Genomic DNA, 27,162 nt, shown 5'->3' with positions numbered 1-27,162 from the left:
CATGTGATGAACCCAGCACTTTGTCTCGTAAATGAGCAAAGACTTGACTCTTTGCAGTTGAGAAAATTCCTGATACCTGATGATATTTATTCTTCAGGCGAAGAGTTTACACTTAAAGTAGCAATGAAAGTGATTCAGACAATCAACCTGATAAAAATGATGAGGAAAGTAGTGATCTGAGTGAATAAATATGGTAGTTGAGAGATAGGCCTATTACTGTTATTCTCCTGAATTTTTTTTTTTTTTTGTGACTCTGTCCATTAGTTTGCCTTCAATGAAGAAATATGGTAGTTGAGAGAAAGGCCTATTATTGTTATTCTCCTGGATTTTTTTTTGATGCGGTCTATTAGTTTGGCTGCAATTGTTACTTGTGAGCTGTATACACAACTATTTTTTAGCTCAAGAGCCCAGGTGGAGGGTAAAGTTAGATGCAGGGACACAGATCTGAGAGGGTTAAGTTTGGTATTTATTCTATTAGTCTCTTTTTACTGAAGCACTAAATTTCAGGGATGTAAACAAAACAACACCAGCAGTCAAGTGGTGAGAGAAACACAATGATACATTCATATGTGCACACACACACACACCATACCATATATATATGTATGTATATGAGAGACTTCTGCACAGTTTTCATCCGTTAAATTCACTTCTATTACTGATCAGGGTGTATAGTACAAAACACTTGCTCCAAGGTGCCAAGCAGTGGGACTGAACCTGAAACTACATGGGTGTGAAGGGAACCTAACCACACATGCATTCATTAAAAGAGAAACAGAAAAAAAAAATTACCTCTTTTACAGGTGATGGTACAAAACTTTCTCCAAGAGCTGACAATGCAAATTTGGTTACATTCCAAAGTTTATTGCAGAAGAAGCGATAACCTTGAACTCTCAAAACATCTAAATTAATGTCGCGCCCTGAAAATGATATAAAAATCTCAAATGTAATTTTTCATTTAACGAATTTTTCTTTGAACTTGTACATTTTTTGATAATACTCTTTCTCTGCAATATTCTCATCAAAGTAACTGTTGTATGCCTCCTCTAGCCTATAGTTTATTTTTTTTTTTTAGCCTTTCATGTTCAATAAGAACCAGTTACAATGAATGTTGTTTTAGATTCTTCCACTAAGACAAATCCATTTTATGTCAAGACAATGGAAATTATAATAATAATATAATTATTTCTAGTTTTGGCAGTGTTTGATTGGTAACTTTATTTTATTGACCTGGAGAAGATGAAAGGCAAAATCAACTTCAACAGAATTTGAACTCAGAACATAAAGAGTGGAAAGAAATGTTGCTAAACATTTTTACCAACATGTTCCTGATTCTGCTAGCTAGTAGGAAGGAGACAAGATGATTACACTGACTCCTAGTCCTTGACTAGTACCTTACTTTATTGCCCTCAGAGGGATGAAGGGTAAAAAAAGAAACACTACAAAGAATGTTGTCCAATGCTCTAGTGATTCTTCCAATCCACAGTACTTAGTAATAATTATAATAATAATAATAGTCATTGACTATTACATCCACTTTCCATGCTGCCATAGGTTGGATGGGTTCATCACAGTGTGATACAGTTCTTATATGAAGTTATTGCTCTCCTAGATTTTTCAGAGACTACACCTTACTCATACATTCTAATCATGTTTCTATAACTGGATGGTCTTCTTGATACCAGCCACTTTACAGAGTGCAGTGGGTGCAAATAATCATGGCATCAGCACAAAAGGAGTTGTATCCTTGACAAGACTAAAGAGTCCTCTTGGCCCCTATATTGTCAGTTCATTCCCCAACCACTTTACAGTGTACAGATTACATTTTATTGTAGCACCAGCACTAGTGATGTTGCCTTATATGTAGCCAGACTAAAGAACCCTCACTACTCTGCATTATCTCCATTTGGTCATGACATGACTGAGAAGGTGAATAGAAGAGACAATGATAACAAATAGGAAACCAAAGTGAGAGGTGAAAAAAGAAGAAGAATGACAGGAGAAATAAAGAGGTAGAAATGAGAGAAGAGTAGAGGAAGGAATAATGGAAGAGAGACAGTGGTGACAGCTAAAAAAATTACAGGTAAAAAGCTTGTTGAACAGAAACACAGGATGAGCAGCAGATGGACAGCATTATGAAAGTGAGAGACTGGTGTATGTCTATAACAAGTGATAGATAGGCGAAGAAAGGGATAGCAATAATATGTGGTAATAAGAGAAAGAGATTGGGTAATAAACAGTAATAGAGATGGGTGACAAAGAGGGAGGGAGGGAAAAAGAAAGAAACAGAGTAATGGATACCACAGGAAACAGATGATGGGAAGAGAAAGAGAGAGATGGTTGAAAAAAAAGGGAATGATGGATAACAGCACAGAAGGGTAACAGCAGTGATTATTGGATACAGACAGATTCAAAGACCCATTCTTTGTTATACAAGCAGCATAGTACAATGAACAGTAAGTGAGAGTTGATGAGAGAGAGAGAGAGAGAGTAATAGATATGAGGCAAACAGAGAGGGTGGAATGGTAGAGGGACAGACAAATACAAAGCATAACATGAGAAATACTATGCTTTTATTCTTTTTATTGGTTTCTGTGTCCATGGGCTTATGACTAAGCCAGTACTTTTTCTGGTGCTTATTTTTGCAGGATTTGAATTCAGAATGTAATGGGTATGTAATTAAATACCACTAGGTATTTCTTTTTACAGACATTCCACAGATCTTAACTGTTTTGTAATAAATAGAAGCACATAACAAATAATAATCCTGAATGAAGAATTTAAGAACATTTAAGAAACAAAATGAAATAAAAGAAATTATGGTTCCTAACCTTGAGAAGTGTATGACACAAGGGCAAACCTTAAAGCATCAGTACCACATTCAGGAATACCTTGAGGGTAATCAGCTTTCTGAAGATATAAAAAAAAGAAATGATCATGTAGATTTTAAAAGAAATAATTTGTAAAAATTTATGTTGAATCTTTTACTTGTTTCAGTCAATGGACTATGGCCATGCTAGGAAATTACTTTGAAGGGTTTAGTCAAACAAATCAACCCCAGTGTTTAGGTACTTATTATAGAGGACTCTTTTGCTAAGTTACAGCAATGCAAACAAACCAACCCTGATTGTCAAGCAGTGGGTGGGACAAACACAGACATAAAGACATGCACACATGTGACAAGCTTCTACACACCATCTACCAAATTCAGACATAGCAATATTAGTAGTAAAAGACCCAACAGAGGGCTTGTTTCACAGGTCCAGTGATAAATTGATGTATGAAATGGACAAGCCTCATCCACTTTTCCATGTTTTCAATGACTGGATGGAGTACATTTTGAAGCAGATTTTCTAAAGCTGGATGCCTCTCCAGCTCCCAAGTAAATAATATTTCCCTAGGCCAGACATATTCTTGCAGAATATTGGAAATGAATGATACATGTCAGTGACATTCATTCATACACACACACAAACACAATATATATGAAGAGTGGGGAGTAATCCATTTCTTTACATATTGCAGTTGTTGTTTCACTTGTTTTAGCAATCATGGTGTAGTGTCAAAATAAAGCAATTACCTGACCAGACTTGGCCTTTGAAACTTCTTTTTCCTCCAAATTACTGTCTTTCAGTCGATCATGGAGACCCTGAATTAGAAGACATTTAACAGTTAATTCACACAAGCTTTTCAGTGAAATATAAAAAATTTTAATAAAAAATAACAATCAAATAGCCAATTTGTGAATTGAATTTGAAATTTTCCTCATTTTATGTTCACTTTCAATGTTGGCATTTGTTGGACAAGTCATCAGATTCTGAGTCAGTTTTTATTCAAACTACTGTTCTCTTTGATGATTCAGACAACCACATTTCATTTTCAAGTTTCGATTATGGTTTGGTCTTTATGACTGGATACTTGTCTCATCATCAATCACTTTACAGAGTGGGAAAATATCAGATGAGGATATGAACTATTTATTAAGAGATCTTTTGGGGATATACTGAATAATTTTATTGGCTATAGTATTATGATAGAATACTGATTCACAAAATTGATTATAGTACTCTTTACCAAGTCAGTCTGATGTTACAGAAATAAATCCAACTTGTAATATTTTATTATATTTTACTTTGTTAATAAAAATATTAAACTTAGTTTTTTGTTTAAGCTACAGGATTTCTTTACCAGTTCAAAATGAAACTATCCATACAACTAAGACTGTAAAATCAAACATATAAAAGATTCTATATTATGATGTTTACCTGAAGACTGATTCCAGTAATAACATCCAAAGGATCAATAACATTGCCAAGAGATTTGCTCATTTTACGTCCATGAGCATCACGAACCATAGCATGAAGGTATACCTGGAAGAACAACAGGAAAAATTAAACTGATGAATGGACTATGGTTTATGTTGGCTAAATTTACTTTTGTTTTCAATAAGCTAGTCTAGGAAAGAAGGGTACCAACCCATGACTTTCACAATCTCTTTTAAACTGAAAAGATCAATGCAGTCAATATCTTTACCTCACTGTCTGCAGAAAATACAGGAGCAGGAAGGGAAATGGGGTCTGGTTTGAATGCTTAGTACAGAGAAAAATCTGTAAAAGACATCCAAAAGCCAGGAGGTGGTGCTTTATATCGGGCAGTATGTCAGAGTTACAACAACCTGATTTCAGCTGCTAAAGCGGAAATCAATTAAAAGCATCTTTTTCAGGAAGTATGCCATGTGATTAAAGAAGTTCACTTCCCAACCATGTGCTTTCCAGATTCAGTCCCACTGCATGGCACTTCAGATAAGTGTTTTCTACTATAACCCTGGGTTAACCAAAGCCTTGTGAGTGGATTTGGTACATGAAAGAAGCTTTGTGTGTGTGTGTGTGTGTGTGAGAGAGAGATTGGGTGGTGTGCAATGTCAGTGGGTGTTTGTGTTTCTTTGTTTTGGCATTGCATGATAGCTGCTCATTTCCAATCTTCTATAAAAACATCCCAGGCCATGGGGAAATATCACCTTGCTTGGAAACAGGTGAGGGATAGCACTGAGAAGGGCATCTGGTTATAGAAAAATCTACCACACTAAATTCTGTTTGACCCATGTAAGTATGGAAAATTGGACATTACAATGATGATAACATCTATCTATAAATGGAATCTATAACTGTTTTAGTTGAATTAAATTATGTTCTCACAGAAAACCTAAAACAGAACATATAAAATGGATTCCACACATTTACAGACTAACCCATAACTTGGTGCAACAGAAACAATGCCCCAATAGCCACTCACTAAAAAATCAAGCTAATAAATATTGATTTCTAATGTTGGCACAATGGCCCAAATTTTATGTGGAGAGATATGGTTGGTGACTAACCCAGGAATGTAACTAAATATTGCAAGGAATTTAGTCTAGTATTTAACCATTCCATAACCCTTCAAAGTACTACTAATATGACAAAAATCAAAACAATTGGACTATACTGAAGTCACTAAAACAAATTTCTTGAATTACCTCTTTGAATGGTAGTTTTCCAAGGAGTGCATTACCCATCATCACCATACGAGCAACCCAGAAGAACAAGATATCATGTCCAGTTTCCAACAAAGTACCAGGATAATAGGCTTGGAGATCAGGTGTCTGCAAAGATAATATTCACTTAAAATTATAATTTTCAACAAATAAACATTGATATTCTTAATAATTTTATTTCATTGAATAAAACAGTTTTTCATTTTGAGATATTACATTTGCAACAAATTTGCAGATGCTACAGTAATCACATAGCAGTAAAAACAATATTTGCTGCTTGTTCCTGGAAGTGTGAGGGCATGAAGCCTGAGACCAGGTGGTGCACTGTGTTCTTAAGCAAAACACTTCATTTCATGTTGCTCCAGTCTAAACAAGTAACCCTGCAATGGACTGGCATAATATTCAGTGGGAATATTACTATCTTGGTCACTGATACACCATGGAAACCAAGTAGCCAGCCCTATGAGTTTGAGGACTTGAAACAGTAACATGCAGAGTTTTCATACAAATTATGCAATTTAATGAGATTCAGATGCTTTAAGAGTTTAGAGAAAAAAAAAACAAGTTTGTCCATTGACATAATCTAATGTGATATCCTACAGTAAAAAAGCTGCATTAACAAGATTTTCTGGCAGGAAAATCATGGGTTAAAGGTAAATGTCAGAAGGCCACTTAAAAAGAAAACAAACTCTAAAGTAGCTACAAAAGTTGTTAGCAAGTGGATCATTAAAAGAATGATACTGATATAAAGTGGGATTAAAAAAAAAAAAAGCATCATTAACTTAACAATTGTAAACAATTATCTTAAATAATGAAGAAATACTAAAATAAGTATGATCTGAAAAGAAAAATTTTAGGTGAAATTATCTGAAATTCTTGAAGTTACTCACCTCATCTGGCCAACCAAATATGGAGAATGGGAAAATACCAGATGAAAACCAGGTGTCGAGTACATCTTCATCTAAAATAAAAAGTAATAAACATAAATACAAATGTGTGTGTGTGTGTGTGTGTGCATGCGTGAAAATCATCATTTTAATATCCACTTTTCCAAAGTTGTATGGGTTAGGCAGTTTTGTTAAAGCAGATTTTCTTCCTGTCATCTACCTTCACCTGTTTCCAAGCAAGTAAATATTTTGCCATGGCCAAGTATGTTTTCACTGAGAACTAGAAACAATGGGCACTGCTTATAGGACAGTGATGTTTGTTTACAACAATCACATGTACTGCAAGGAGACACACACACACACACCTGCATGCATGCATATATAAATGCATATTAGGTTAGAAAGAAAGTCCTGCTGTATTTTTGACATGATCACTTTGAAGATACTTTTTCAATACTCAGGTTTAAATAGGCATTAATTTTTACATTTTGTGATTTTTTCCCACTTCTTTGCAGATTATTTTATATCATAGTGGTTAAATTCATATTGATTTTACCCTTTTAAAATAAGTTTAGATCAAACTCATATGACACCACATGCAAAAGGGGATTTTTAGCAATGAAAAGGACAAAAAATGTTCATTCTATTTATGGAAATGAAGCTTTAATGATTTGTCCAGTTTGACTTGGGAAATTTTTCTCACACAAACTCCCTTGATCTGGATGACCAAGGTTAGAAACCCTTATCATATTTATTATTATTGTTGTTGTTGTTATTATTTACCTTGTTTAAGAGAAATCTTCTCCACAGATACATTGAAACGTTCTGCAGCATTTTGCTTAGCTTCATCTTCAGTGCGACCGCTCACCCAGTACTTATCATCAGTACCCTAAAGTAGACAAACAGAGTATATAAACAAGCCAATAAAACCAAGCATAAAAAAAGTTTTCCAATGTGTGTGTGCATGTAAGAAATTATCAACACCACCACCATCGTTTTAACATCTACTTTTCCACAAATGTGCAGGTACAATAAGCACTAAAAACATGCAGACAACAGGCTCCCTCAAATGCTCATGTGGATCATTAGAAGTAGTAGATAGCTTCTGTTATCTAGGGGAGCAAGTTAGCAGGTGGGGAGGGAGTTCTGAAAGTGTACTTGTTGAGATAAGAACAGGCTGGGTGAAGTCCAGAAAGCTTCTACCTTTGTTGGTAACAAAGGGCCTCTCTCTCAGAGTAAAAGGCAAATTGTATTATGTATGTATACATACAGCTAAGTGAGACATGGACTTTGACTACAAAGGACTTGTGAAGGCTTGAAAGAAATGAAGCTAGCACACTCCACTCGATGGGTGATGTCAGTGTACACACACAAATGATCTAAGAGGAAAACTGTGTATAAGAGGCATCAGACATTGTATGCAGGAAAGAAGACCACACAGGTTTGGTCATGTGATGCATATGGATGAGAACAGCAGCGTAAAGTGCCAAGCTCTAATTGTGGAGGGTACAATTATAAAGCGATGCCAAGACATGAAGGCATAAACACACACACGTACACACGTATGTCTACAATGGGGCTATTTCAGTTTCTGTTTACCAAATCCACTCACAAAGATTTGGTTGGCCAAAATGTCACTCAATGGGACTGAACCTGAAACCAAATGGTTAGGAAGCAAACTTCTTAACCACACAGCCATGCCTGCACCTGAAAAAGAAATTCATTTATCTTTTATCTTCTACTTGTTTCAGTCATTGGACTGCAGCCACACTTAGGTATTGCCATGAAGAGTTTTGCTGAACAAATCAACCCCAGTACTTATGGGGTTTTTTTAAAGTCAAGTACAAATCTCATAGCCATGTCTACACCTAAGAATAAATTAAAAAACACACAGTAAAAGTATGCCTAAAAAGAAGGGAAATCAAGAGATAATTACCAAGCCTTCTGGTACATTGGGATCATTAACTGTGACAAAATAAGCTGGGATTCTATGTCCCCACCACAACTGCCGAGATATGCACCAATCCCTGAAAAATAAAAGCATAATTATTAAATCTAGTCATTACAATGGATTAAATCTAAATTCATCATCGTTTTCCCATACTGGCATGGGTTGGATGGTTCCACAGGAACTGGTAAGTCAGAAGACTGCACCAATCCCTGCTGTTTGCTTTGGCATGGTTTCTACAGACCAGTGCCCTTCCTAACACCAAACAATTTACAGAATATATTGGGTGCTTTTTACGTGGTACTAGCAGCAGTAAGGACACCAAGTAACTTGCAAGACAAGACCCCTCAACTAAGGTGGGGTGTAATATTGAGGGACATCAAAGGAAACTTGTATAAAGAGGGAAATATGGCAGCCTCAGGTGGGAGAGAGTAAAAGGAGAAGGGAGAGTGAGATGGTCATGACAGTGAGTGGATCAAGGATTGGAAAGGGTGGTCTCAATTAAAATCCACTCAATAAGACAAATAAGTTAATCCATAAAAAATTCAACAAGGTATTAACTAGCAAACAGTTTCTGACAGGTACAAGGCCAGAAATTCCAAGAGAAGAGCTTAGATGATTAAAGAGATCCTAGTACTTAACTGGTATTTTATTTTATTAACCCCAGAGGGGTGAAATGCTAAGTTGCCCAAGGCAGGATTTGAACTCAGAAAACAAAGAGAATGAACAAATGCAACAAAGCATTTTGTCAGATAATCAAATGATTCTGCCAACCTATTGTCCTTAATTGTTTCTAACAGGGGAACAAATCTAGAATTTTTTTTTTTTATTTACTTGTTTCAGTTATTTGACTGTGGTCATGCTGGAGCACCGCCTTTAATCGAGCAACTCGACCCCAGGACTTATTCTATCGGTTTCTTTTGCCAAACCGCTAAGTGTCGGGGACATAAACACACCAGCATCGGTTGTCAAGCAATGCTAGGGGGACAAACACAGACACACAAACACACACACATACACATACAGTTTCCGTCTATTGTTTCTTATCTGAACAATCTTGACATTTAATTTTCAGCTCATCATATAAATTACTTTTACTTCAGCAGAGGCTGTTTTTGTCAAAGAGAAAGGATTGATTGAGATTTCTCTACCAATGTTTTATTTATTTTATAAACCATGGAGGTTTGAATGCAAATATTGAGGTATCAAATTAACCACCAATATCTAGCCCAGCACTAACCCATTTTTATGAAGCCCTACCTAAGAACAAACAAAATATAAACCTAAAAGGAATAATGAATATTTTTGTTTTTTATGACAACTTTGACATACTGGCATGGGTTACTTACAAAAATACGGATTTGTTAGAATTTTTAGTGCATGTATTTTAAAGTTGGATAATATTCCTAAAAATAATATATTTAACTAAGTAGATTTAATCATGTAGTGATTTTTCTTGATCAAAAACACAATATCTGTACTAAATATAAGGTAGATTAAATAATAGGTGAACTCTAACACAAAAGTGAATGAGTTACAAGGGGAACAGTAAGAAGAAAGATAAACAAATTACCTTGAATCCTCTAACCAACGATACCAAGTTTTTTTATGCATATCAGGTATAATCTTCAGATTGCCTTCTTTGACATCCTACAAAAAAAAATATTTTGATTGTAATATTCAATATCATAAAAATAATGTAATAAAGTTTTTAAAAAGAAAAATCAAAATATATAACATTTCTTTTTTGACAGGAAAGCAATTTAACAGAGAAATGTTGAAAATAAGTGGGAAAGAGACACACACAAAGTGTATTTTATTTTAGAATTAAACAAAAATACTTAAGTTAAGCAAATATAAATATTCTTTCCTTAGAAAGTAGCACAATTCCTGTTTAGGACCCCACAAGCTGATTGTTGGATTTTGTTCCTTTTTTTCATTACTTTACAAACAATTTTGCAGTAAGAAGTACACTAAACAAAACATAAAGGAAACTGGAACTTACTTTAACAGCTTGAGCAGCCATGTCTTTGAGATCAACATACCACTGTGGTTTTAGAAGGGGTTCTATAATATCTTTTGAACGACTGAAAATTGAATAATATAAAATCAGAATTTAATTTATAAAAAACATTGTGACTTTACTTGACTATTTCAGTGTCAATTAGTTTCAATAGATACATTATTGGTAGCAACACAATAAAAAACAAACCTGTCAGCATATTGATATATGTACATTAAATTTTTACAGCTTTATTAGCAAAGTATAATTAATGTATATTAATTGAATTGCTGATGTCATTACATCCAACACTAACAGTACTATCATCAACACTGCTGCCCCTCTTCTGAAATTCCTGACCTGCTCGTGATTTTCCTGCAGTTGTCAAGAAGAACGTTAACCACATCAATCTCTCCTGTCTTCAAAGGCCTGTGAAGGCCACAAGTACACCCTTCTCTTTCAGACCAACCCAATAAAAATTTCAATTTGTTTGTGTTACCTGAATTTACTGTAACTACCAATATCACTAATTAATTTCTTCATCTCAAAAGCTTCACACATTCTAATAACATTTCCAGATTGTATTGCTTGGTATCCCTTCCCTCTAAGCTAAGAGATATCACCTTTAATTTTTAATCTCCTTTGTAACTAAAATGAACTTGGATCTATGTCACATGATACCAAATCATTTTTAACTCCTCTCCTTTCCAGTCCATCAATTTGGTTTCTTTGTTTGTTAATAGAACATCTGTTTATTTCATAGTAACATGTATTGAACAAGGAGTTATTTAAGGAGGCAAGATTTTACTTCCTGTCACCAACCCAGAGCTGTTTTTCAAGTAAGGGTTACTTTTATTCTATAGGTCTTCAAAACAGCAGGGCAACCAGTCATAATGTCAACAAGGAATTTAAACATCATTAGTTTCACTCAAATGATGATGAGCATGGGATATTAACATCTACACATACATTCTCTCCCTCTCTCATACACACACACATACGTGACAGCTACCTACAGTTTCTGTCCACCAAATTCATTACAAATCACTGATTGGCCCAAAGCTATAGAAGATATTTACTAAAATTGCTATGCAGTGAGACCTAACTAAAACCATGTAGTTGTGAAGCAAACTCCTTAACCATGCAGTCATGTCTGTACCTTAGTTGATATAAAAGTGTAGCTTTGAAAACAGTAAAAAATATGTCCACGTTACCTGCATGTTGGTACAACCATGGGGTTGTCAACAGAACCTTCATAGAGGCCTTTATCTTTCAAAGCTTGTGTCACTGCTTTTCTAGCATCGAATCGTTTCATGCCCTAAAAATAAAAATAGCTGCTGTAAATATTTCTGGAAATCTTAACTTTCTTTGTACGGCGGTTTTGAATATATAATATTAAATCACAAGCAGTACTTAGGTAATTTTGATGCTACTTTCAGGAGGGCAAAACTCATTGGCTCAAATTTATAGACTCTAGATCAGTGGTTTCCAACCTTTTTGTGATCGCATACCACTTGGAGGTTTCGTATAGCTGCCAAGTACCAAATGGTTCCAGAAAAACTCAATTCAATCAGATATCAATTTAATCACAAGTAGAAAACACAAATGAACTAATAACAAAGAACACAACTCAATTTAATGTGAGGGCTGAATCTGTTTCTTCTCCACCAGCTGGTCAATGCAGGGCATAACCTTGCTCACAGCACATTGGAAATCATGGCTGGGCACAACAAGATGGTTCTGGCTCTTCAACTTGGTAGCCAGTAAAGCTGAGAACCCCTGCTCATCTGGACAGCTCCTGGCTCAGCAGTGGCTCAGTCTTCACAGCATTATTCTGCATGAAGTGGACATAGGCAAGTAGTTGACAGCAGTTGGAGACGTTCGTTGATTCGAGAGTTAAATGGCAAACCCATACTTTGAGGCTCTCACTTCCTCAATCACTTGATCAGCAATGTCGACTGACATCTCGATATGGTGCTGTACAGTGTTGTTAGAGACGGAAACACTCTCCAACTTCACCGCAGCCTCCTCTCCAATCATGTACCTGACCAAGATCTTTGCAGCTGGCATGACAAGAGACTCTGCAATGGTATGTGTCTTCATGTTTTTGACCACCAGGAGAGCAACTTCATAGGAAGCTTTCACAATTCCTGCCCTCTTCTGGTAGATCTGGCCAGTCTTGTCTATTCGCTGCCGCTTTACATTCTTGCCAAGTTGCTGGAAGTAACTCTGATCTCGGTCCTTCTTGTCTGTGTGATTTGTCTCAAGATGACATTTGAGCAGGCTGGGTTTCATGGCCACATTGGAAAAGGACTTCATACAGACCACACACTGCAGAAGAGCTTCTCTTCCACATTCGATTGCAATGAAGCCATACTTTATGTATGCAGGGTCATAGTTTCACTTCGGCATGTTATTAAATCTTGTGGAAAAGTAAAAAAAATTAATCAATCAAGAAATAAAGAAATATAAAAATTAAAAATATACAAAATAATATCAATACTAATAAGAATAATATACACAAGAAAATTATGGGTATGAAAGTAGCAAATCGTTGCCAGATTACCTTGTGTAAAGCAGTAAACATTTTTGTGAAGAAAATATTAACTTGTAACGGCATGCCTACCTTGCTAGCCCCCAGTCAGTCCCTACTCAGCCCAGAGAGAACAAAGACACACACCAGAAACCAAACAAACAACTGTCATTTATTAATGAGCACACTGCACATTTTATATGCACGTCCCCTCAAGGTCATACATAGCCTCACGCAATACTCAAGGTCACATGCATTGGTTAGACATTGCTGATCACTGTACAAAGAGCAAATAAAAGGTAACCAATGGTATGTCAGTAATCGAAAAGTACTGATTACTGGTTGATTGATTTAGAAAACATTAATAATCACATGCTGGCCGAATATTGGAAACGGCACAAACTAAGAATCGCATATTACCCCAAAAGTTCTCACGCATCACCTGGAAAGCCCTCACCTACCACTAGTGGTACACGTTTGGGAACCACTGCTCTAGATGTTAAAGATAACTCAAATACTTTAAACAATTGTTACAATTAATCTTGTAATATTGGCAATATTAGAAGGAATGAGAAAAAAATGGAGACAACTGAGTTAACAATGTTGCTCAGAGCATCCACCCCCACTACAGACTTGGTTGCCTAGGTAGCAGAAGCTATCAATTACTTCTAGTTTTTCCCCTGGCATGTGATGGAATCTGTTTTCTATATATCTTCAGTGTTTATTGTCCCTGTGCATCTGCTACACACAAAAACTATTCTCCCGGTTAACCTTCCTTTGATATTGCTGCACCTTTTATGCATCCATAGTTTACAGTGGGTACATCTTATAGAGTTTCTACCTACACCTTTTCTACAGATCAAGCAGGGTCATCTGCCTGAAGAGGTTTGTGATATGTCTGCCTTCCTACTTACTAGGACTTTGGTTTTTGCTAGGTTAACTCTAAGGCCCTTCGATTCTAGACCTTACTTCCACACCCTAAACTTCATCTCTAATTCTGGTAGTGACTCAGCTATTAGAGCAAGGTCATCAGCATAGCAGAGCTCTTAGGGGCAGCCAATCTTGAATTCTTCTGTTATTGCCTGGAGGACTATGATGAATAAGTGGGGGCCAAGTGTGAACCCCACCCCTACTTCTACTCAGAATTCTTCACTATACTCATTGCCAATCCTCACATTACTGACATCATCCCTGTACAGGGCTTGTACAGTTTTTACCAACTACTCATCTATCCCTAATTTCCATATTGACCACCAGATAAGGAATCGGAGGACCCTGTCAAAGGCTTTCTCCAAGTCAACAAAAGTCAAGTACAGAGGTTTATCTTTGGCCAGGTATTTCTCCTACAGTTGTCTTACCAGAAATATAGCATCAGTGGTGCTTCTACCTGGCACAAAACCAAACTGCATCTCTACCTAATTAGTTGGGCATGACCCTCTCCGTAACTTTCATCATCTGATACCCCTGTAGCTATTTCTATCTAAAGCATTCCCTTTACCTTTGTAAAGGTGCTACACCAGTCATTGGGTATGACTCCTTCATGAACTACTTGATTTACGATGTGGGTGACTAGACCATAACCCACACCACCAGATATTTTAAGCATCTCAGCAGTGATTCCTGATGGGGCAGGTGCTTTCCCATCTTCATATCCTTAATTGCTTTATCTATCAGGGTACCAGACTCTCCTCCTCCCATTCATTCTCCATGTTCAGCAGTCTTTCATAATGGCATCTCCAAGCCTCTTTCTTTGCATCTCCAAGCCTCTTACATTATACATATGTATACATACTCACTCACAATGGGCTTCATGCAGTCTGAACAAATTCTCTGACATTGGTCAGCACAGGGCTATAATAGAAGACACTTACCCAAGATGCTGTACAGTGTTCCTAAACTTGAAACCATGTGGCTGTGAAGAAAACTCTTTAACAACTATGTCTGTGTTTGTAATATAAACCATATCATAAAGAAATTAAAAGATAAGAAAATATCTTACTGAAAATTGTCCACAATCATTTGTTATGTTTCCTTCTTCGTCTATAATGGTCACAAATGGGAGACTGTGTCGTTTACCAACTTCATAATCATTGTGATCATGGGCTGGTGTGATTTTTACAGCACCTGAAGGGATGTATATATCAAATGATATTTCAGTATGAACCCCTATACATATCTTCTATATATGCAAAACATAACAATATTTCAGATAGTAATAAAGTTAATAAATATTACAATAAAAACAGAAAGGAACTCATTCATTTATTTGTTTCAGTCATTAGATTGGAGCCATGTTGGGGTAATCAATCAAATCACCCACAACACTAATTTTAAGTCTGATAATTAATCTACCAGTCGTTTTTTTGCTGGACTGTGAATGAATGAATGAATGAATGTATGTACACACACACACACATGTATGCATGTATGTGTGTGTGTGTGTGTGTATTAAACACACACATCACACACAAATACTTATGAATTTTTCTGCAGTGATGGTAACATATTCAGCCTTAGTTGAATTCTTGCTTGCATGAAAGTTTAAGAGAAACTTGTTCTTGTCATGCTGTTTGCAGATGACTGTGCACATCTAGCATACACATGTATGGCCCTTCAAACAGTCATGTCTAGCTTAGCTAAGACAGCCAAAGCCTTTGGCCTCACCATTAGTCTGAAGAAAACTGAAGTGCTGTTCCAGAAACCACAAACCAACTACCACAAATCGGCATCAAAAGACACTCCCTCAATGCAGTGAAACACTACTCTGGGGAGTGTCATTTCTAATGAAGCAACCTGTGAAAAGGAAGTTGACAACTGCAATATCAAAGCCAATACCTCCTTAGGATGTCTACAGAAGAGTATATGGCAGAATAAATCACTGCATCTGTCCACCAGAATCAGAGTCTACAAGACAGTTGTCATCACTATTCTCCTCTATGGGTCAGAAGCTTGGATGCTCTACAGGAAGCAGGTTAAACAGCTGGAACACTTTCACCAGAGATGCTTTCATTTCATCATGGACATCTCATGGAGAAAACATGTCACCAACAATGAATATATATACATATATAAAATAGGCTTCTTCAGTTACAATCTACCTATTGCTCTCACAAGATACTGGTCAAACCACAACTATCATGTAGGATATTGGCCAACAACAACCATACAATGGAACTGATCCCCTGACCACAGGTCTCTGAAGCAGACTTCTTAACCACACAACCATACCTACACCTTTTACATAAACACACACACACACACACACATATATATATATATATATATATATATATATATATATATATATATATTATAAAATGAGAAAGGGGTTGAAAATTCAACCCACCATGGGATAATATATATCCAATATACTGCTAGATAGGTACCCAACAAAATTAATACATAGATGTTAAAAATTGTCAAACAATCAGTTCATCTATTGCATTATATGGGTAAAGGTAATAATAATACCGTAAATTAATACTACAAAATTAGAGAATGGAGAAATATACTTAAATCAGTAAAACATCAACTATCCGATGATACTCAGATAGGAATATAGCCGATAATGTGAAATTAACTCATTCGTTGATTTTGGGTTTGGATGATGATAACAATTGTAACACTTATAATGTGAATAGTAGTATAGGGGTGTTGTCCAATTTTAGATTTCCTCATTCTGTTAATCTTTGTAATTGCAGAAATAAAAATAAATGTGTATTTGGTAATCAATGCCTCAGGAAGGAGGTAGTTTACCAATGCACTGTAGATACACAATTGAGTAGTAGGGTGTATATCGGGGCAACTATGAATAGCATAAAACAAAGATGGAATTATCACAGATATACTTTTAGGAATAAAAATAGAATGTACTCTACAGGGCTAAGTGCATACATTTGGGAGCTTAAAAATAAGAACTTAGATTTTAGATTAAACTGGAAAATACTAACTTCAGCACCTGTGTATAATGGAAAAAATAAAAAATGCTCTCTATGTATTAATGAAATTTTCTTCATTATTAAAGCGGGTCGGCAAATTATTAACAACATTAATGAAAAAAACTTCTTTTGTATTCATAGGCTACCGTTCACCTTTTCTAGATTCAAATAGAACTTAGCACTTCCACTATTATTAATTTTTTAACTCCCTTCTTTAACTAAATATACCTGTGGTCTTCTATAATTTCTAAAGTATACAATTTATATATTTTATAATTTTATAATTTTTATAGCTACATTTGTATAATAATTAATGGATGTGTCTAGTATTATTGGTTTCTTGTTTTTTGTATGTGGGTTTTTGTTTGTTTTTTAAGAGAATTGCAATATGACATAAAATAACATATTCATTTTGGTACTTGCCTTGTAATGTGTGATTTTTGAAGTTTTCCAATATTGCATAGCATATTGCATAGTATATATATATATCTTGGGTAGATACCTAGCTCTGGATAATGTAATGATATTGTATAATATGTAATATATGAGAGCCTTTTGTGAGTTTGGTGGGTTTGGTTGAGATTATAGGTTTTTTGTATGTTTTTATTTGGAAGGTTTTTATTGTATATTTGGTCTTTTTGTACTCACCTTAATTTGTATCTTATGCTATTCACTGATAAACCTTTTTCATTTTTTTCATTTTCTCATTTACATGCATTATGCTTTATAATTATTACCAGCCTCATATATTTAGTTTATATCTATAGTCTTCTGGATCTGTACTTTAAACTATCCTTCCATACATATTTACTTTCAACAATATAACATATATTCACTCTATTTATTATTTTTTATTTATTTTCCATTTTATTGTAATATTATCAATTTTTGCATCTAGTCTTCTATTTATTTATTTATTTGCCTATTTAAGTGTAGATGTTTACATACATATCTAGTCATCTAATTTGCTACCTATTTATTTTTACTTATTTACTTATACTGGGGTAGTTTTATATACATACTATCTATCATTTATTTTTATTTAATTTTAATAATATATGAATACATATATACTGGTTTGTACTTATAATTATGTATATACCGTATTTATTCCTTCGTATTTATTCCTTCTTATTTATTTTATCTCTTTTCATCTTAAGTCTTTATAATATAAAATTTATTTAAAATTTCTGTGATGTTCTCATAAGCGTTAATACTTCCCCTTCTATTCTTTAATGCCTAAACTGGTATATTATGGCACTATATTTATTAAGTTAATAAGTGACTTATTTATAATATTTAAATTAATATATATTTTATATTTTATATTTTATAATTTAGCGTACTTAAAACCATAACAAATTTACGATAAATCTAACAACCGTATGTTTACTCTGCAACAAACCGGTGTTATAAATTTTAAGTTACCCATGAAATAAGTATCTGACTTAGTAACATACTGATATTTAAAAATATATTTATATCTAAATTAAATATTTTATGTAATGCATGGATGGTTCTTCTTTTATTATTGAGGCACAATTATAATTTTAAAGGACTATATTGTAGCATAGTTGCTTCCCTTTTTGTTTATCTATGTGCTAGTTGTTGCTTGTAATTATGTATGTGTATAAGTGTATGCATATACATATTACTATGTGTGTATGTGCGATTGATCTGTAGATGCGTGTGTGAATATTGGCGTTCCCTGACTAACCAACCGTATAATTTTCTTTTGTGATTTAAATTTCAAACCAATAGCCAATCGAATTAATCTATATTTTCTTTACCTAGTGGTCAGCATTTCTTAACTCATAGTTATTTCGATCTTGTAAGGATGGACTTGGTGCTAACTTAACTGTATCTATTTTTTATTATATTTTTTCATTATTATTATTATTATTATTATTATTATTAATAGTAATTTTTATTAACTTTTATAGCTTTAGAATCTTATGAACTGTACCACGGATTTAATTATTATTTTTCATCTCCATATATGTTACCCTTTTTTTTTCTTTTTTTTATATATATAACAAAAACTATTAGCCAAATATGTATAATATCGGTACTTATTGATATTAATATATACACTATTATATTTTTGTTTTATTTTGTTCTGTTTACCTTCCTTTTTTGTACAAATGTGTATTATATTATATAAGTGTAGCTTTATGATGTATAAGTTTTTATATTTTACATTTTTATATTTTATATTTATATGTATATGATTGTATAATATTTTTCACTATTATAACAAATTTAATTTAATTCTCTGAAGAGGCCGTGGGCATCCTTGTTAATGCCTCATTTATACCTGCCTTTATGGCTTATAGGTTAAATGAGGTATGACTGTCCTCACTGCCGAAACAGCTGTCAGTTTTGATTTATTTGCATATTATATTTGAAAATTTTTTACTTATATCTCTTTATCTTTTTACTATTACTGTATATCTCATTTCATTTTATGTATTGCCTTTACTCATATGTAATGGTGTATTAAAGTATGGATTGAGTATCATCGGATAGTTGATGTTTTACTGATTTAAGTATATTTCTCCATTCTCTAATTTTGTAGTATATATATATATATATATATATATATCTGAGAATGACCAGTGAACATTTCTTACAATATATTCTAGGAATAATCATGTTGTTATATATGAACACAATTTCAATACAAATTATATCATCTACCAAGATTTTAGTAAATTACATATTCAAATGTAATATGCTGTCCAGTAGAATTGAGGTAATATGTTCTCAAGTCAAACAGCAACAAACTCACCTGTTCCGAACTCTCGATCAACAAAGTCATCACATACAATTGGAAGGCGTCTTTCAAGAAATGGATGCTGGACAAATTTCCCATGAAGGTGTTTGTAACGTTCATCATCAGGGTGGACAGCAACTGCTGTGTCTCCCAGCATTGTTTCAACACGTGTTGTAGCAACAATTATTTTTTCATCTATGTTCATCAGTTAAATTAAATTAAAAATCATAAATTAGAACAAAAGGAAAATTAATTCAGTAGATAGTTCAAAGCAGTATTTCTTACGGAAAGGAGTCAGAGAAATGAGGTAGACATATTTCCATGGTTAATAAAATTAGATGGTTTTGAAATCTTTTTAAAACTTGTCTAAATACCATAGCAAAGAAAGAGGAATTATATAGTTGCAAAACTTTTTGTCTTCTCAATAATATAAAGGGAGAAGTGGGGGTAAAAATTTCACTATTTCTTATTTCTCATTTTGAGGCCCAGACTTATTTAAAGACATCATTATATGCAAATAGGAGTAAGATGGGGATGAGCTAATGAGAGAACCTTTATGTGGTCATTAGGCCTACAAGAAATGTCCCTCAACCATCTTAAGACAAAAAAAAAGAAAGGCTACATTGGACAATGAATACATTTCCTAAAATGTCTGATGGTTTGAAGGTTTGTTCCTTTTTAATTGTTTTACTTAAATAGGTGGGTTTCCCCTTTCTGTATGTGACAAATATTAAATTAATATTTTAATTGGAAGAAAAAAAGGGAGACCAAGTAAAACCAATCATATTTTCTTCAATGTTAGGAAAGGGAAACATTCAGAACTGTAGATCCAGAGGACTGCAAAAGCAGCTTAAAATGTCCGACTAAGACATTTAGTAAACAGAAAATAAGGCAAAATTTGTTGAATAGCAATCACATTGCTCTGCAACTTCATGCAGCCTGTCTTGCTGCCAACAACTCCAATCTTACTTAAAGGAAAACTTAATAGAGTAGGAAGGAGATAATAAAGTATAAATAAAGAAATATGCCCCAAATAGATGTTAAATTTATCAAACAAAACAGTAATGTTCAGAACATCATCCTTACCTGAGTCTACTACAGGATAGGCAAATGAGACAAGAACTCCAAATTCAACTTTGTCTTTATAGTTAGGTACAGCAAGGAAAGTACGTCCACTTATTTCTTTTTTATCTACCTGGAAATATATTTAAAATAAATAACACAATAAATATTCAATAAAGGAAATTGTCCATCTAATTACATGCAAATACTCCTGATGAAAAAGTAAAAAGAACATTGAATGTTTTCCCTTGTATCAATCATTACAAAGAAATGAAAAGTTCATCTTTTGATGATTTCTGTGAAAGCAAATTTAAAATTTACCTTCATTTTATATTTTTAAATTTGGATATTTGCTTATTGTTGAAGTTTTAGATTTCAGTGAATTTCTTATTTTTAAAAGCTCAATTATTATTAAGAAGATTAACTCTAATTTTCAGTTGAGCAATAACTAAGCATTTCATCTCGGTTCTCATGCCAGGAGGCAGTATCTGTGACAAAATGAAAACAGATACAATGTAGAACATAGGGTTAGACTTAGGTCTGTCATCAGTCTTAGGACTCATAAAGGCAGAGTTTGACATGGTTTCCATGGTATATAAATGACTGAGATTACAACATTCACCACTGAATGAGACACCAGTCTGTTGCAGGGTTAGCTTCCCAGCTTTTATTCGAACTCATTTACAACTGACTATACTGGAACAATGTGAAATGAAGCTTTCTGCTCAAGAACATAATACACGACCCAGTTCAGGAACTGAAATTACAATCTTACAATCACAAGTGCAATACACTACCCACTAGGCCACACACTTTCGTTTTAGAACATACTTGAAGAAAAAAACATAAAATATGTTTCTATGCAACAAATGCCAAATCTCTCCATATAGTCACCATAAGAATATGTTATTACAAAATAATTAAAAAGTAGAAATGTACCTCAATATCTGAAATAGCAGAATTCAAAGAACAAGACCAATTTACAAGTCTGACACTGCGATAAATCAATTTCTTTTGATGCAAACGGACAAAGGCTTCAGTGACAGCACGGCACAATTTCTAGAAATAGAAAGAAAAGCAATATGATGGAACTTGAAAAAAAAAAAGAAGAAAAAGTAAAATGTTACGTAAGTATAATATGCAACTTCAAGAACTGAATGTGTTACAAGAAACAAAAATAATACACTGAGCTCAGATACTTATTTTGAGAACTACAATGATTTGAATTGATTAACAATAAATAATCAAATTTAAGTTAAAATTTCATCATCATTGTCATCGTTTAAAGTCTGCTTTCCATGCTGGCATGGGTTGGATGGTTTGACTGAGGACTGGTGAGCCAGGAGGTTGCCTGCACCAAGCTCAATCTGATCTGGCAAAGTTTGTACAGCTTGATGCCCTTTCTAACGCCAACCACTCTGAGAGTATAGTGGGTGCTTTTACATGCCACTGGCACAAGGGCCAGTCAGGCAGTTCTAGCAACGACCATGCTCCAAAGATGTTTTTTACATGCTACCTGCACGGGAGCCAATCTGTGGCCCTGGCAACGATCACACTTGGATGTGCTTTTAACTGCCAATCAGGCAGTCCTGTCATCGGCCACATCAGTGATTTTGATTTTGATTTCACTTGCCTCAACAGGTCTTTGCAAGCAAGGTTTATTGTCCAATGAATGAGGGGTGCTCATAAGTGGGCAGGTTATACTGGCATAGGCCATGGGTTATGATCTCACTTGGATCTTCTCAAGCACAGCATATCTCCAAAGATCTTGATCACTAGTCATTGCCTCGGTAAGGCCCAATGTTCAAAGGTCATAAGCTAATACATGATACCCACCCATTTTTGACACAATTCAGTTAGCCACTACAAAGAACAAGACAGGTTCTTTTGACAAGTCAAAATCACAACCAAGGAATTATAGAACATTTTGGTGATTTATAAGAGCTTTCATTACTTCCAGGAAGAATTTATGCTCAATTTAATTTTCACATTAAAGACAATTTTATTATTAAACAGCTCTTAGTGAAGCATAACTCTAACCATTTATAAAATATACTCACAAACACACACACTCCTCCTCCTCTTCATCATCATTATTTTAACTTATACTTTTCCATGCTTACATAAGTCAGATGGGATTCAGTGAAGCAGATTTTCTATGACTGGATACTCCACTTGTCACTTACCATCTGTTTCCATGCAAGATAATATTTTCCACCTTGTCTGGATATGTTTTTGCAGAAGATTGCAAACAAAGAACACTGACTGTATGACAGAGATGTTTTGTTTACAATTAGCACATGATACCAAGACAAAGGAACATAGCCTTTTAATTCCATTATATGATATGGCCTTCAACAAAATCTTCTCTTGAAGTTCAAAATGAACACTCCTATTTTTCAGCCTCTAAATTAGGTTGATAGTGAAGTTGCATTCCTAACAGTCAGATTCCAAAACATATGATTATGCATATGACATTTCATCTTAAATCTATTGATAAAAATCCCATATAAAGCCTTATTAAATTATAAGGAAAACAATTCTTTTACTACTTACAAACCTTTTCATGAAGTGAAGTAATTTTTAACTACTGTTCCTTCTACCCAATTACTGAAGTCTTTGTCTGTCTTAACACAGTACACAATGGGATGTACATTCCACTATATGTTGCATATAATTTTGCTGAAATCTTTATAGTATACAATATATTTTTTACTTTATTTTAGTTATAAAAGCAACTATTTCAATATACTATTTCTTTACTTATAGAAGTTGAAGGAAATTATTGATACATGCAGAAAGTCAACCAAAACTCATTTCTTCTTCTACTCTCAGAAGGTTTCCAATGAATAAATTCACCAGGCTTTCCTTCTTTGTTATATTAATGATTTCTAATACAATCACAATACCAGATTTATGGAGAAGAATATAGTTAATTCAACTATAAATTTAATTTATACTTATTTCAAAGGGATGAAGTGCAATGTTGACCTCAGAGGAAATTGAACTATAAATGTAAAGTGACTTTAAATACCACAAGGCATTTTGTCTAATGTTCCACTAATTTTGCAATTCCATTTCTTTCTCAATTAATAAAGATTTTTAACATAAGAACATGGCCACAAATTTGAGGGATGGGTGTAGTTAATATGAAGCTCATCCCATAAGGACGAAAGACAAAGTCCACCCCAAAATGTAATAGGACAGGACTAAGTATGCAAGGTATTTTTTCCAATAATCTAATGACTCTGTTAATCCAACTCTCTTATTGAGATTAAATAAAATGTCCTATAAATAAATGGCTCTCAATCTAACCACTTATTTATAGGACCAGCTCCCATCATGAAAATAGTGAAATTTTTTTGCCTTTCTTTCTTTATGAGACAAAATTGAATGTGCTACTATATAATTATTCTCTCTACATGCTCTTGATTTCTTAGAACTATGGCTCTGAATAATAGGGCATCTTAATTTCATTAATATGGCAATTTGATTGTTGCCTTTTAAATTCTCACAGCTTCCTTTTAGAGGGTATGTGGCCTCCCCTCTCTCCATCACCACCACATCACAAGAAACAGTGTTGTAAGTCAAATGTTTACATACTTTACAGCCTGGTACAGAAGGTTCAAATATTCTATATGTCTCATTTTCAATAGCCTAAAACTAGGTTATACTTTCAGTTATGTGGAAATTTGGTTATCGTTCTGATCACAAACATGTTTCAAGAATTAATGTCAATATCTGCTACAGACTTGATATAACCAAAAATGAATAGCAAGGCTCTTCTGAGTGATTTAATTTTTCAATCTGAAGTATTGATGTTATAAATAAAATATTGGCAAATATAAGAGCTTACAGGGTCCATGGTAAAACAAGCGCGGTCCCAATCCAGAGAGCTACCCAACATCCGCAGCTGGTGATAAATTCTGTCTCCTTTCCTTAAGGAATCAAAAAAAAAACCATTCAAGACATATGTAAGAGTATATATATACACACACACATATAACATACAAATATGTGCATACATAAACACACACAAATACAATACATATATATAAGTATACTTGAGGCACAAACAGCTACTAAAAATAAATTTGAATAGAAAGCCATTTAACCCTTTTGACACCAGCCTACCTGAGACTACCCCTAGTTCTATAATACAAGATTCTTGTTTTAAAGTGATACAAATTAAAATCTTTCATCAAAATTCTATGTTATTTTAAGTTCCAAACACCAAACAAAATTATTAATAAATTCATCATTATCATCATCAACAACATCATTTAATGCCCATTGTTCATGCTGGCATAGGTTGGACAGTATGACCAGAGTTGGCAAGCTGAGGAGCTGCACCAGACTCCAGTCTGATTTTGCATGGTTTCTACAGCTGGATGCTCTTCCTAATGCCAACCACTTTACAGAGTGTACTGGGTGCTTTTACATGATGCCACATGTGCACTTTTACGTGGCACATGGACGCTTTTACATAGCATCACATGGGCACTTTTACAGGGCACCGCAAGGGCACTATTATGTGACGCCACATGGGTGCTTTTACATGGCACTACTGCAAGGGCACTTTTATGTGATGCCACATGGGTACTTTTACGTGGAACTACTGCAAGTGCTTTACACCACCAGCAGAATCAGTCTTAACACTTCTGCTGTGAGGTACCAAAATTAATTGAAACAAAAGCAAGGCATTTGAGCAGAAATATGGTATTTCTAAACTAAGCAGTAAAGACAATTTTTTGGTAACTTCAAGGGGTATATTTAGTTGTAACAGAATTGTCTGTGAGTGGAGCTAAAGAATACTATAGATTGAGCTTCATTAACCCTTTTGATGCCAATCCACCTGAACTAGCCCTTAGTTCTATATTACAAATTCCCTTTTTTGTCATTGATTCTAAATTAAAACTGCCATTAAAATTACATGTTAATTTATATTCCAAACAACAGTTCAATAATGACAGTTATTTTAACTTTGATTTTTCTAAATATAGATGGTATATTAAATAAATTAACGTATTGACTATATTTAGAGAAATCAAATATGACACATTAGAAAATGGCTTAAGTGGAGAATAGTGAAAATAATGAATTTTAATAACTAGATGCATTCTCAGATGCTTTTATGCAGTATTACTTCCATCCATTTATAAAATTAGAAACTGTTACTTTTACAATTTTCTTCTTTTTCTTTTGCCTAGTCTACCAACTGAGTCAAAAATGTAATGCTAACTTAAAGATGCTTCCATAAACATACATTACTGTCTTATATTACATTATAGAATATATCTTTAACTGCTATTCTTCACAATATGTCTTCCAATTACTGAGAGAAAACACATGATGACAAAATGTTCCTTACTCATTTTTCCATTTCCATACTTCTTTTAGAAAGTTTTCTCTACCAAGTTCATGTCGAGTGATACCCTGTTCTTTAAAAATTTTCTTCTCCACCACAACTTGTGTAGCAATACCTGCATGGTCACAACCAGGGTTCCACAGCGTTGCTTTACCGTTCATGCGATGCCTGAGAAAATTAAAAAGTAACATTGGAAATTAATCTTCAATAAGAACAAAACAAATAGCTGGTACTAATTTTATGCATGTCTTGCAACATATATCACTATAAAATGCAAAAACAGTTTAATAATAATAACGAGCTTATTGTAGACAGTGCTCAGGTACACCATAACTCATCAGGAAATATTAAAAAAGGAGACAGAAAACGGACATATAAATCCCATAAAGAAAGACAGCAATGAAAGCTAGAAGTACATGCACACTGCCCATAATAAAACACAGTAAGATAAAAAAAAAAGAGAGAGAGAGAGAGAAATATATTGACTATTTAAATAAGAGAACAAGAAATGATATTCTTAATTTAGTATTGCTTCATAAAAGTTTACAAAAACAAACATTATCACAATCAGCAAAAATTGAGCTAGTTGCTTCATTTGCTTTATCTAGACAAAAAAATTTAAGCAACTTTTCCTTGCAGAACTGCTTCTTTTTGGATCCTGTATACTAACTCGATTTGTTTTATATTTTCTGAGTTTTGTTGGCTCAGTGATAGAACAAGATACATAAAGTTGGTTTTTAGTTTAAATTATTGCATGTTGTTTAGAAAACCGTATACAGGATCCAAAAAGGAGCAGTTCTGCAAGGAAAAGTTGCTTAAATTTTTTGTCTAAATCTGTTGGGATGAAACAAATGAAAGGTAATGTGTATTGAATAAAGAGTGAGACTAAGTGGATATAATTAACATATTTGGAAAATATATCGAAGGGAAAGCATGGTGGGGAAAGAGCAGACAAATGTGAGCAATAAGAGAATCATTGCCAAACCAGCAAACAGTTTTTTTTTAAAGTTATTGATTATGAATGGGTGTGTTTATATTTGTGGGGTGGATACACTATTAGTGATGTGTAACAGTATGGTATAGAAAATAATTAGTAATGGGATAGCAATTGATCA

General features: G+C 34.0%; 1 protein-coding gene across 4 annotated transcripts in view; it reads right to left on the bottom strand.

Moving 5' to 3' along the window:
• The window catches only part of LOC115231725 (valine--tRNA ligase), a 52,994-nt gene that overhangs the window by 8,579 nt on the left and 17,253 nt on the right, over window positions 1-27,162 (bottom strand). For all 4 annotated transcript variants that reach the window (XM_036515323.1, XM_036515329.1, XM_036515330.1 and 1 more), the window contains exons 6-22: window positions 26,051-26,215; window positions 24,536-24,617; window positions 21,619-21,738; window positions 20,704-20,812; window positions 19,633-19,812; window positions 14,903-15,027; window positions 11,585-11,688; window positions 10,374-10,455; window positions 9,942-10,018; window positions 8,357-8,447; window positions 7,204-7,309; window positions 6,424-6,494; window positions 5,516-5,641; window positions 4,266-4,370; window positions 3,581-3,649; window positions 2,832-2,910; window positions 793-920 (exon numbers count right to left, since the gene is read on the bottom strand). In XM_036515323.1, coding sequence (XP_036371216.1) covers window positions 793-920; window positions 2,832-2,910; window positions 3,581-3,649; window positions 4,266-4,370; window positions 5,516-5,641; window positions 6,424-6,494; window positions 7,204-7,309; window positions 8,357-8,447; window positions 9,942-10,018; window positions 10,374-10,455; window positions 11,585-11,688; window positions 14,903-15,027; window positions 19,633-19,812; window positions 20,704-20,812; window positions 21,619-21,738; window positions 24,536-24,617; window positions 26,051-26,215 — 1,819 coding nt within the window. The remainder of the gene's footprint in view (window positions 1-792; window positions 921-2,831; window positions 2,911-3,580; window positions 3,650-4,265; window positions 4,371-5,515; window positions 5,642-6,423; window positions 6,495-7,203; window positions 7,310-8,356; window positions 8,448-9,941; window positions 10,019-10,373; window positions 10,456-11,584; window positions 11,689-14,902; window positions 15,028-19,632; window positions 19,813-20,703; window positions 20,813-21,618; window positions 21,739-24,535; window positions 24,618-26,050; window positions 26,216-27,162) is intronic.

The sequence above is a fragment of the Octopus sinensis genome, linkage group LG2 (genome assembly GCF_006345805.1).
Source record: "Octopus sinensis linkage group LG2, ASM634580v1, whole genome shotgun sequence".
Lineage (NCBI taxonomy): Eukaryota > Metazoa > Mollusca > Cephalopoda > Octopoda > Octopodidae > Octopus > Octopus sinensis.
The sequence above is the reverse complement of the archived record's forward strand: the minus strand, read 5'-3'. Positions and strand labels throughout refer to the sequence as shown.